The 13,369-nt window shown below is 35.6% G+C and overlaps 1 protein-coding gene across 3 annotated transcripts in view; it reads left to right on the forward strand.

Moving 5' to 3' along the window:
* Positions 1-13,369, forward strand: part of CACNA2D3 (calcium voltage-gated channel auxiliary subunit alpha2delta 3) — a 399,128-nt gene that overhangs the window by 297,980 nt on the left and 87,779 nt on the right. For all 3 annotated transcript variants that reach the window (XR_004161297.1, XM_031555548.1, XM_010718481.2), the window contains exons 17-19: positions 7,014-7,097; positions 12,232-12,303; positions 12,560-12,621. Coding sequence is in view for 2 of the 3 variants with exons in the window: in XM_031555548.1 (XP_031411408.1) it covers positions 7,014-7,097; positions 12,232-12,303; positions 12,560-12,621 (218 nt within the window). In the remaining variant the exon portion in view is untranslated. The remainder of the gene's footprint in view (positions 1-7,013; positions 7,098-12,231; positions 12,304-12,559; positions 12,622-13,369) is intronic.

Consider the following 13,369-nt stretch of genomic DNA (forward strand, 5'->3'; position numbering starts at 1 on the left):
ACCGCCCGGCGGGGCGGCTTGAGAGACTTCGGGCTGCGGCTTGAGGACGGGAAAGCGCTGAAAACTGTCCTTATCCCCGTGCTGCTCTATCTCAAAGCTCTTTCTTATTACTGTCATTTTTAATTTTGTTTTTAATTGCAGAACAGTTGAGTAAGTTTAGTTTTTACTTTTTAACGTTACTTTTCATTTCGTGTTTAGTTTCAAAACTGACAAGTCCTTTTTTTCTTCTTCTCCTTCACTTGCCCTCTTTTTCGTGGTAATTCTAGAAACTGTAGCTGAAGGTCATGTTTTTTCAAAAACAAACGCCAATAATGCCATATCAAAATGCTTCCAGAATGCTGTATTTAATTACAAGTCATTATTTTCTACAGAGTGTAGTGGTGGTGGTGGGGAAAGGTGTTCTTAATTATTTTCCAGGAGATAATTCTTTAAATCTTATGATACAAATTGAAATTTTCTATGAAACTTAAAATGATGAATTTTTCTCAAGGAAAGAAAAGAATTTGTTGGGAGTTGTGAGTGAATTTCTCAGGTTTTGAAGACAGTGACTTGGTTAGGAAAGGTCCCTGCACATGCTTTAAATGTGCACGAGGAGTCTTTTTTTTCAGTAACAGTTATGCCAGCTTTCATTGCCTATTTTTTTGTTATTCTGCTCACACTTGTAGCAGTTAAGATGCAAAATTTATCATGTTACAGATTGTCAATGAATTGAGTGCACTGAAGGCAAAGGAAGGATAACAAACAGATGCTGCAGACTTTTTCATATACTTAAAAACAACTGCTGTGTTACTTCTGGCTGATTGGTCCTTACAGAGCTGTCACTGCAGTTTGTTAAATGGAGGTGCTGGAGGAAAACTGCCGTCTGATGAAGGCGTGGTGGGGTTACAGGGAAGTTAAAGAATGCCACTGAATGAGCAGTGCCTGCCGTAGTCACAGAGGGACACCTTTGTGAATCTGATCTCGTTACAAGGGCTTTTACTTTTGCTCCATCATCGTAATATTTGTGGTTTCAACGAAGAATAGCAGGACTGCTGGTAGCTTTTGTGAAGTCTGCAGCTTTAGTGATTCGGAGCTGGCAGTAGGAGTTGTATTTCTGTTCAGGGAATAAAGAGGAATTTCATTTTCAGTAATTATCAGGTTCATTTAAGGTAGAATGCTCAGAGTTCCCAGCCAAGAAGCTCAGGTTCCTGACTAAAGAAAATGCACATTTAAAGAAATATATCTGTTACAGAATCAAATCGCTTATTTTATTCGCATTCTACCATTATTTTTATAAAAGTAAAATGAGGACTGTTTTACCAATTACATGAGTCGATTATGGTATCCCTTTCCCTAATCCAATAACATCAGTGATGACTGAGGATTTTATAGTGTTTCTGAATTGAAATTAAAGCTTTCTGTCCCCCCACGGAAACTGAGGCAGATATTCCTAATGAGTAAAAACTCTGGAAGACAAGTAGTGACAATTCTCGAATGGCTGTATGTGAATGCACTTTTTATCACTGTAAACCAATTGACAAATTGTTTTCTTTAAAATGATGCACATCTTTATTTGCTTCTGATTAATATTAATTGGGAACGTTGCAAGTAGAACTCAAAGCCCTGGAATATATTGTAATACCTTCGATGGAATACATTGGCGGTTTAGCTGCCTGAATAATTTGCCATTTAAAACTTGTTGACTATCATGATATATTGCATTTAGCTGAAGGACTTGGGTGTATTTAAAGATCGCTAGACCAATATTAAGTCTTTTGTAGCTGTAAATTCTGGGAAAATTTGTTTCTCCTAATATAGAAAAACAGAGAAACGCGAGTCTCAGGGGAAACATTAATGCCCCACTTAAGCAGTGTTAGCCTTTCATAAGCAGCAAATCTCATTTCTCTCTGGGGAGTCCCGCCTGGAACGTAAGATAACCTACACTTACCCTTGCTTTATTCAGCGACTCCATAAAACTCTACAGCTGTAGCTGACAGCAGAATATTTAAATGATTTGAACAGTGTAAATGCCTCACGTTCATTTAAATAACTGAAGAATTCAATCACTTGAATGCCAATGATTATTCCTATTGGAGTTTACATTTTAAAAACGACAGCCCATCTGAATCCCTGTGAGAGCATTAAATTGCTGTCTAATTAGAAGTGCAAAATTACATATATTTAAAAGATAATTAAAGGTTTGACGGCTGTTGAATAACTGGTTGTACATATAAATGAATCACTGAAAATTTGTTAGCAATATGTGAAGCTTTCTTTTATTCTTTGCTTTGAGCTTTGAAGTTAGGTATAACTGAGCTCACGGGTTAAAGTCTGGTAGTATTAAGATAAAGGCAGATGTTTTTAATTATTTCTACTCAAACCCCAAATAATTATAAGCAGCTGCCTATTTTACATAATCCTGAATGATAAGGTCCTGAGAATGCAAATAAAATCCTAAATAGAGAGGTTGTTTTGTTTTTTTCAGCTTAGTAAATTACATACATGATGCATTGCTAGTCAACTGCAATCCACCTGAAAATGCGAGCTCAGCCAATGTATTCTTTGTTCAGTCTGTAGATGTGTGACTTAGAGCTATTTTCTGTTCCCTTGCTTTTTACCTCCTGCTATGTATTTCCATATGTTGTTTCATCGATTCAACCATTTCTGCAGTATCTGTAATGCAAACACATATGTTATAGTTGTAAATAGAGAAATACAAATACATGTGGCACAAGATTTTTATTTTTATTTTGCTAGAAGGTTCTTCTGTGTATGTGGTATGTTTGATTGCTCCTGCTTTTTCTCTTCCTGGAAAATTCAAATTGTGTTGTTCTCTTTACCCCAATGAATGATATGGCTCCTGTTGTCGGCTTTTCTGTGCAGTGTTGCTGGAAATTTTATAGCGTGGCAGTTTGTTTTTTTTTTCTACTACTATCTGGCATGAAAAACGAGTCCAAAATAACTGTTTTTCACTGCCAACCATAACCTAGAAACTTCAGGATTAATGACTTAAATAATAGGCTTATCATGAAAGTCTCCCTTTGGAAAGAGAAGTTCTTTTCCTAAGGAAATCATAATGTTACTTAAAATTATATATTTTAAAAGGACCTTTGTACAGCAAGCAACTTTGTTTCTGACTTGATACCCATGAGTGTTCTACAAATTTAAGCTTTTGGTTGTCATATTAGATACTTTCTCGCTATCATATTTTCTCCCAGATGATTCTACAAACGGGGCTAGGCAAGTTCACTGAAGTTTAGTGATGCTTTCAAGGCAATGTGAAGTTACCCTGATGCTATCAGAGCAACTCTCATACCTCCCAGTTATCCAGATGGAGCACTTCTGAGAAACTGCAATCACCTTAGACCCAAGGCTTGCAGCTGTTAAGATGTAGCTTGCTCCTTCTGTGATCAGATGGCTATACTTTGACTTAATAAACACGGGGCTGTATTTAGTGCAGATGGTTTGGGACTGCTTGTGTTTAAAAAAAAAAATAAAATCAAAGAGCTTAAGAATGGCAAACGTAAATGGTTGTATGGGAGGTGGTGAAAAAATGTGATTCAGTCCTTAAACTGTACATGTCGCACATTGTTTGAATGACCCAGTGCTATAACAGTTTGGCCAAGCCTCAAATAAAAGATAGTCAGTAAGATAAAGCTCATTCTGATTACCAAATAAAATCATTTCCCCTGTTCTTCCCACAAACAAAAGGCTATTGGAGCTAGCACTGAATTCTGAGCAGACTAAAAGATTCTTTATTCACAGTCCAGGTATTTCACTGGCTATCATATTTTTCCAGGTTTTAACTACTCTATAATATCACCACACAATTTATACTGGCCCAAGTAGATTAACATCACACAGTCTAAATCTAGCTCTTTTCCTTATGCACTTAAATCAGTGCAATTTGGTAGAGCTCCTAGTTTCTATCTTTCCCAATGGGTTCCTTACTAATTTGTTTCAGAGCTTTATAGTAATCTTGCGAATGGGATTGGCTTCAGTCTTCAATCAGTATTTTATACTTCACCCAGGAGTCTCAGACAGAGATAAAAGTGAAGCTAGATTCAGTACACTACCAAAGAAAATGGCATAGATGAATGTCATTCTTAAAAGCTGGTGAATTGCTTCTATGCCCATGAATAACTTTTACTGAGAAATTAGTTTAGCAGTAAAAGTAGAATGAAACTAGAGAAGAATGAATTGTAGTTGCATGAAATACTTGACATTTGATCTCCTTGCATTTATGTTTTAGGTCATAGTTACATATGAATAAGTAAATTTACTGTAAGGAGTAATCTTCACTAAAAAAAAATAGACGTGTAAGTAAAGATACCCACATATAGAAATAACTGCTATTTTTGTTATCAGAACAAAATCCTATCCTTGCTGGAAACTGAATTTTTATTTTCTCTGCCGTTCTTTCCCGAGCTATATCATAAACATATTCTTCACATATTGAACTCCTGTGTAGGAATTAACACTAGTCCCCTAAAGTGTAATAACAGATTGAGAAGTTAGACTTCTTAGTACTTTATTACTTCCTGTCCTAAATATGGTTTAAGATCTGCACTTTCAGTTTATTCAAGTGTGTATGGAGTCTTCTGCTTGCTTAAGCACTGGGATTTTGGCTTGCTTTCTACTCATCTGAATTTTTAACACATGGATACTTCCATTTCTGGCTTTGCTGCAGAACTTTGAATGTTTTATGCAGCAGTTCATTTGGTTGCTTTTGGATTTTGTTTTTGCTTTTTGCATCCACAATATGGAATCTATATAATTGAAATAAATAAAGCCCCCATAATCAATATGATACAAACAATTTATTATATTCTTGAAGCCCACTTCTGCTGTCAGACACACAAGATCAACTCCTATTGTCATAAGTAAGGACTTGCACATGTGTCTGAGAATGCAGTATAGCCCAGAAGCCCTTCAACATCTGTGAGTAAGGATGTAATTAAACATTGGACACAGTACAGGAGTTGTTTCACATTTGTTCTACTCAAATGATCCCAGTTAATTTCTATGTAACACTTTTCAGCTCTCAGTATTTTGGATCTCTACTCCCACAATTCCTGTGCTGGTGTAAATAAATAAGACCAGAGCTTTGCTTGGTTAATTGATGCGGCCACAGAGAATAGGCATAGTTAGTCCTTGTAACGATTAAAGATAATATTGATATAGCTGCAGCCACAATTAGAGGTTTGCAAAGAATAGAAAGTTAACAAAATGAAGTCCTGCTCATGAAGCAGATGTTATCCTCTCCTTTTTATCCTTCTGATAATTAACTATAGGGGCTTCCAAGTTTTGTACTTCTGTATTTGTGTATAGTTGTATAAGCTATCAGAGCGTAGTTGTGGAGCAAGAATTAATTGCAGCCTTGAGATACTTGAATTCACAATCTGGCTTATGGATATGGACTGAAATGGGAAAATCTTTATATCTCTGAATATCCCATCTGTTGAATAGCATCAGCCCAGAAGAGGACACCCTGCTTGTTCTGAGAATGCAAACTTCTAGCAAAGGGGCAGTAAAAATGCATTAAATTATTCTTTTGTTACATTCATATGAACTGTCAGAAGTCAGTTTGAGAGTTGCACCGACAGAGTAGCTAGGATGTTTTTATGAATGAGTTTTTTTTTATGAGAATGAGAATTGACTCAGGATTTTATCCCACATAGATTCCCAAAAGACTGATTCTGCAAAAATAACTGTTTCCAAGTTCTTTTGAGGGAAATAATTTTGTACTAGCAGAAATATTACTGTTCTTCCAATATCTCGAAACCAGTGGTTACAATTCAGCAGCTTTGTCATGCTTGTTTTTAAATACTGCTACCCTACAAAACCAATGGTGAGATTCACGTGAGAATAATTTGGAAAGGAAAGTTTCAGGATGGGAGTAACCTTTGAAATGCTCAGAGACCAGGTTTTCTCCATGGCCTCTCTGTGATGTGCAGATGAGGACTGCAGGTTTCTGCTGCAATGACCCCAGTGATAAACAATACTGAGCACTTAGAGCTTTGATTGGTGATATGGTGGTCCTGTCCTGAGGGAGGAGAATCAGACACATATTGTCCCTTACGGGTGCAATCTCTATCCTATCATTCTGTTTCTGAGGAGTTGCAGAATTGGAGTAATTCTCACAGTTCTCAGCATCTCTCATCATAACTCATGGGAAGACTTCTGGTGGTCCTCCCCCTTATTTGCATAATAAAAGATAAATGGACGTTATTTCATATTGCACAGATCTGCTCCCATTTTTAAACATTTCAAATAGATTATTGTATTTTTTCTTAACTGTTCACAGACTTTTCTAAATACTTTTCTTCTTCCACTGATCAGGCTTTTTGTAACACTAGTGGGCTCTCTCATTTGAATGTTCAGCAGAGGGCAGAATTTCCTATATTATAAATTCCCCAGTGTCAAATCAATTTGTCACTAGAATGTTTATTTAAAATGTGAGATTTACAGGGTAACAGTGACTAGTGATAAAAAAAAAACCAACTATAAATTATTAGTATATTACTTTTTTCCCATGAAGTTGTAGATTAAATGTAGTATCAGCAAATGTTAACACCACACTTCCCAAGACTTGCATCTTATCTTGTTTAAAGAGAAACGTGTAAACATTTTCTTGATAAGATTATAGCAAATATAACTTCCTGTACAGCTGAGATTGTTAGTTTGAGACACTTAACATAAACTATACGAGGAAGGTCTCCTGTAAGGTTCCATATGAGAAGAAAAGGTACAACTGCTGAGTTTGACTTCTCTGTGTGTCCTTCAAGAACAGTTTCATATCATGGCAACAGTTCATGCAAATAATCATGTATGAAGTATATTTTCAGTGCACAGAGTATATTTTTCCAGCAGTGTTGTTCATTATCTATCAATTAAGCTGTCCACTCTGTTAGTCAAAGCATTTCCAAACAAAATCAGCATACATCCAAGTTAAAAAAAAATAATAAAAAACACTTCTGTTACAAAATTTTTGTACAGGATGTGCTAAACATTTCGTTCTTTTTTTATGCCAGTATGAAGAAGGGAAGAAACGAAGAAAGCCCAACTACAGTAGTGTGGATCTTTCTGAGGTTGAGTGGGAAGACAGAGATGATGTGGTAAGCGTGTGTTTTAAAACCGTATCAGAAAGACTGTACCTGGAAATTGTTCAAGTAGTTATCAGCCACTTGACTGCTCTCAGAAAGGGAAAAACAGTAGTCCACTTTGCCTGGTTCAGAATTTCATAACTTTTTTTTTTTTTTTTAAATATATATTGATTCTCACTTATATGTAAATGCACGTGAACCACTAACATAGACTCCTTGTATGTTTGGTAAAACTTGTCACCCAACTTGCATGCTCCACGCATCCTGTTGTATATTTTTAGAGAAAGAGAATATCTCTCTCGGGCCCTTCCAGACAACTGCTGAAGCTCAGAAATGAAGGAAGGTGCCTAACTTCTTTTTAGGAGATTCTGCTTTCCTTAATGAAATAATGAGAACTTTTTTCCTTAATGTACGAAATCCATATGAATAAGCAAATTGGATTCTCTGTTCAGAACAGAGTCGTAAAAGATTCTCTCAAAACTCCTAATTTCAGGCATATAAGTAGCTGCAGAACCATTCATTCCTTGTCTATCATCTGTTATGCACACAATTCGTTCTGGTAAACTCATTTTTCAGCACTCCATCTACTCTGTGATTCACTCTTATTCTTTCTTATCTTAAAGACTTACCTTTTTCTGCAATACTGTATCAAAAACTTTCCTTACGTCCACGGCTTAACCTTTGCCTGGTCTTTCTGTTATTTCCTCAATAAGTCTGATCTGTTAGGCATGATTTGGTTTGTGTGAATCCGTGCTGACTGTCCTTAATTAAATCATAACTTTCCAGGTGTTCCCCTTTCTGTCCTGTAATTTAGGGTTGTTTTTTTTCCCCCCATCAGTTCTCCACTACCAAAGTCAAGACTGCATGTCTGTGTTTTTCATAGACGTTTCTCTCTCCCCACCCTCTTTGTGAATAGTGAAACAGTTCATTTATGTTTTTAGCAATGACTGTTTCATCAGGTGATAGATTGCTCCCATCCTTTCCTAGGAGGCCATCTTAGTCCTTACTTAAACTTGTGCACTGGGGTGTTTTTTGTATAGTTTTGCGTGGTGTTCTGTGCATACATTACTTAAGACTTCCTCATTAGATGTTCACGTTCTGTACCAGCCTTCTGTAATCTTGGCAATCAGGCTGACTTCATACCTTACCTTTTATCTTTGACAGCATATTACTCAATCAGTTCCTCTGCAAATGACCTTTTTAAAGTTTCTTCTCTCCTTTCAAATGTTATTGCAGTAGTTAAGTACGGCTTTTAAACCTTCATGAATTTGTTTTTCTTCTTGTTTCTCTTTGTTTTTGTTACTTTTTACCTCTTCCAATAATTTATCTGTTTAATTTCTACAGTTTTAATCATTCATTATTTATGATCTCTTAGAAATTCAGTGGTTTGGTTAAAGTAATATTGAAGCATTTATCAGACATTGAAAATTACGTTTTATTTATAACTGTGATTTGTTCTGAATGCACATGAAAGCAAGAAGTCCGGATTCAGCTCTCTCTGTTTTCCTCAAAACCCCCAAGCTCTGCGAGATTTTTTGAAAATTTTTAACAGAAGTTGAATTTTTCAAATCTGGAAACCTAAGGAAAGTTAAATTTCACATTCTGATGAAAGATACATACATAAAATTTATCTTTCCCTTTAACGTAAAAAAGTTAAAAAGTGATTTTTAATTTTGACATAGAAACAAACAACATGTCCTAATATTTCATCCTTTGAATGAGAAAAATATTTATCTACACTGGAAGTAAACTAAATCGAGCATTGCATTTGTAGAAAGGACCCGCTCCAGTGTACAGTAATTAATTGTTTAAAAAAAAAGGAAAAAAAAATGATAAATCATAATTTAAATCATTCTTGAGAAATATTTAATACATAATGCAAAACAACTAGATATCGTAGCATTGGACAACAGTCGTTTTGTAAAAGCATGCCCATTTACTGTTTGATGGTCAGTGGCAAGGTGTTTTCTGTAAAAACAACGTGTTGAGTATAGTAGAAAAAAATCGTAGCATTCTTCAGGTTTTCCTATTATTTTAGCAATGCCACACACAAGTGGACACTTGATGTAATTATCTAAACAGGAAAAAAACCGCAAGTCATATTTTTACAGTTATTTTTAAAAGCAAGCCTGGTATTATTACACGTGTTTTGTGTTTATGAAATAATATACAAGTCAGTCATTTATACCACCTTTCTAAGGTCATTGGAGAGGCTTACTGTCTGAAACACTAATAGCAGAATAAATGAGAAAGAGGAATGAAATAAAAGAATATCAGAGCTACAGACAGAGTCTTTAATGACATTAGATCTAGAGAAAGACTTTGTTCTGTTTTTTTTCCAAGCTTTAGTAGTAAAGCGTTGTTTGTTCCACCATAGAGGGAAAGAATTCATGTATTCATAGAGCTGCCTTTAGCAACATAGAAAACTATTGGTATATTTGTCTCCCATTAAAAACTTATGTGGAGGCTGATTAGGTTGCTTACTTTTTACTACATTAATTCAGTGGTTGCATAATTTTCCAAGTATATAGAATGATCTCACACTATAGCAGTGAAACTTGATTGTTAGCAATTGATTGGAAGACATTTAGTTGAAAGAGTAGTAATACTTATCTATAAAGAGGTGAATGAATAGGTTTTCTCCAGAAATTCAATAAGGAAAAAGTGGCAGAAGTACGTTTAGAAGTTTTTTTGCTATGAAATAGAGTTGGTGCAGGTATATATTCATCTGTTAATTTTTCAGCTTGAAGTATCTGCCATCTTGCTTTTACTTCATTTTATAATATACTGTGATTTCTAGCTGAATGAAGATTTATTTTTGTTGTTCTGGAGGCTATTTTTGTTTGTTTTTTTTGTTGCTGTTGTTGTTTTGTTTTGTTTCTTGTTTTTAATAAAACACTATGAATGACTCTTTGGGGCTCAAAGCCAATTGAGGAATTACTTATTTTATGCACTTGAGAAGGAAGATGGGACTGCAGAAGAGCTGGGAAACCGGATTACAAAGCCAAGAAATGTAATCACAAGCAAAAAGACAAAGGAAAGTCAAACTCTAAGTTCCACATGCAGATTTGATCTTAAACACTACTGAGAGTTGGAGGCCCTTTTCATAAATCTGTGACTTGCCTGAGGCTTGTGAGAGGAATGGATCTCAGACAACTGCAGGGACCAGTAGGAAAAAATGAAAACCATGTTAAAGATAAATGGAACTGTTCTGTAAATGTTAGAAAGTAGATGGTTAATTAAGACCAGCTCTCCAAGTACAAAACCACAAAAGTTAAAATGGGAAAATATTTCCAGAATTGCCTATTATGTATTGTTAAAAAAACTGCAGTAAAATATATGCTTTATTTTATACATGCCCCCAGCTAAAATTATCCTTTTACACTCACTGTCAGAAGAGTAAGCCTGTTAATTCAAATGTAGATACTCCAGAATTAAAAAGCGGCAAAGTTTGCAGTTTTAGATAGGTCAGCCATACATAACTTCATCATGAAAATAAAACCAGATATTTCACTGGCAATTTTGGGCGTTCTCTTTTCACTCTGTACTATCTCAAAAAGTCTGCAGAGTGCACTGACATGACTATCTTCACAAATTTTGATTAAAATCTGTCTGAATTGCCCAATCTGGCAATGAATGGCACGAAGTACAGAAAAACAAGAAATATTTATTTTGCAAGAACTCTACGTCCAAAATTGTGTTCAGACAGATAAGCAATAGAAGAGAGATAAAAAAGCTTGTTTTGTTGATGTTATTCTGCAGTTTCAGTACCTCTAACAAGGCGGTGGGAATTTACTAGCAGTATTGAAGAGTTCCCATTGTAATGAAAATTGTTGTTGTGGGAGATTTAATTTATAGATGTTTCTTGCCACAAGAAGTGTCCCACAAGTATGGCAATGTCACTTTGTAATTGAAGATATCCCTTAAAAAGCACCTAAACTTTCTGCTTCTTCCATCTGTAAATTTGAGAGCATAAAATACTTTCATGTTTCTATGGTATAACTGCTAAGTAGTAAGTTTTTAATTTCTTCCCTAAAATCCAGAACAGGAAGGTGGACAAATTCAGAATACAAATGCTGAGAATTTCTCAGAAACCAGGTCGTAGTTTAATTTCAGCCCAACATCCCCATTCTCAGGTGGGCTAAAAAAAAATGGCAGTGCAGCCTGTGCACCTTGCTAGGTGCACCTCATGATTTTGGTGCATTGCCCTGATGAACAGCCATGTCCTGTTCCACTAAAAGAGAGACTGTGCCAACTGACGTCCTCTGGGAGGAAGTCTCTCCTTTTCTGGGGAACAAATAGATGTGCTAAGAAATGCATATGATGTGTAAGGGATTTGCAGCACAACACCTGGAACTCATGCAGAAGCTGGCATAAAGTTACTGAAGGGTACACAGGCACAGGAAGACACCTTGGAATCACAAGTGACTGGACATTTGTGGCAGTCCAAATAGGAACAGATTTAACCAGCAGAATAGAAGGTAAATCATTCTGTATGAACACTTTGAGTATACATATTTTTTTCATAGCAACTTTGAGTTTCCTCTCTTTGAAAAATAATTGTGAGTAGATCATAGAGCCTGGAGCTGTGTGTTCCCATTGCAACAGGTTACTGATCAAATGGGCTGTCATGCTTCTACTACTTGCAATTTTTGGTGCAGTTGGGATGTAGTTTCTTATGCTGGTTTGGGGTGCAACCAAATGTAGAGACCAGAAGCAGCAGAGTGAATAATGAGGTCATAAATGGGCTTTTCTCTTTTTCTTTTGGTATTTTATATATGACTATGAAGTATTTTAAAACGAGCCTTGGTCTAACTCCAGGCATCAAGTCTAGTGCTTAACCTCCTCTATAGCAACGGCATAATAATTTTCAGTTAAACTGTTTATCCTGTGTAAAATCCAGATTACTACAGAAGAGCTATTTTACCATTAAGGATGCTGAGAACTGCTTTCACACCTCCACAGTTTGCCTGAAGTTCTGTGGCAGGAGCCTTGGCCTATACTACCATTAAATCTGGAAGGGGTTTGTTTCATGACTAGCAGAACTATTATAAATGAATGCTTAGGTCAAATGAATGTAGCAAAGAGCTCAAAGAATTGCGGAATTTGTAAATAGAGCATTTGATACACATTTCCTTCACTTTAGCTTCGAAATGCAATGGTGAATCGCAAAACAGGAAAATTCTCCATGGAAGTGAAGAAGACGGTGGACAAAGGGGTAATGTTTGAAATATTCTTCCAACTAGTTATAAAGCAAGCAGTTTGCTTTTGTTTTTGTTTTTCTTTTTAATTTTTGCAATTTTTAAGATAGATTACTATAAACGCTATTCACCATGGTATATTTTATCACTCCTGAATGTATACATTGCTTGTAATTTTTTATCACTGACTAACTGCTTGAATTTTTTATACTTTTCTTATGGCAAACTAACTGTTTTCCCCCTTCCTTTCTGACTTTCTTGTTCTGAATCTAGAAACGGGTATTGGTGATGACAAATGACTACTATTATACAGACATCAAGGGTACTCCATTCAGGTAGAGCCGACCATAATAAATGGCCATTTCATCAGACTCACTGGACTTGCATTTGTACAGAGCTTGTGAACTCATTAAAAGCTCATCAGCAAAAGCTGACAATAAAATATCCCTGGACAATGCTGGAAATAGCAAGGGAAAGGAGCTAACTAGCATTCCTTTCAGCTTTTCCAGGGATGGAAAGTTTGTGCAAGCTCACACAGGCAAACCTTCAGTGTTTGTCATGGCTTACGTTTCATTAAAAAAATATTCAGTTGAGGTTTACTTTGAACGAAAGGCTTTCGCAAGTACGTAGAGAACTATAAATACTGTAATCCATTTAAGTAATTACATATTGAGCTTTATTTTGATTTTTTCAACAACAAAATGTAGTGTAAAATGAGGTAGTATTTCATTTCTATTTTGAGGTTTGGATATTTTGTTTCTCTGAACTACCTAGAGTGTATTTGTGTAAATAAAACTGAGCAAGGCAGCCATGTTATTTTGCCATGCTTCTTAGCAAAAACAAGAAAAGGCAAGAAGTCACTTAATAAATGCTCATATTTGAGTTAGAAATAATCCTTTGATAAAATAATGTTGACTGAACTTTATGCTTAAAGCAGGAGACATAGTTGTAATACTCAACTGAAATTTTCTTCAATGGAACCTCATCACAGAACTCAAGATACGTTTTTACATAGAGAAAATATAGGCACATCTCTCATCTCTGATGCATGTTTTTATTCTTCTTAAAATCCACACATGTGTT

The sequence above is a fragment of the Meleagris gallopavo genome, chromosome 14 (assembly GCF_000146605.3).
Source record: "Meleagris gallopavo isolate NT-WF06-2002-E0010 breed Aviagen turkey brand Nicholas breeding stock chromosome 14, Turkey_5.1, whole genome shotgun sequence".
Classification (NCBI taxonomy): Eukaryota; Metazoa; Chordata; class Aves; order Galliformes; family Phasianidae; genus Meleagris; species Meleagris gallopavo.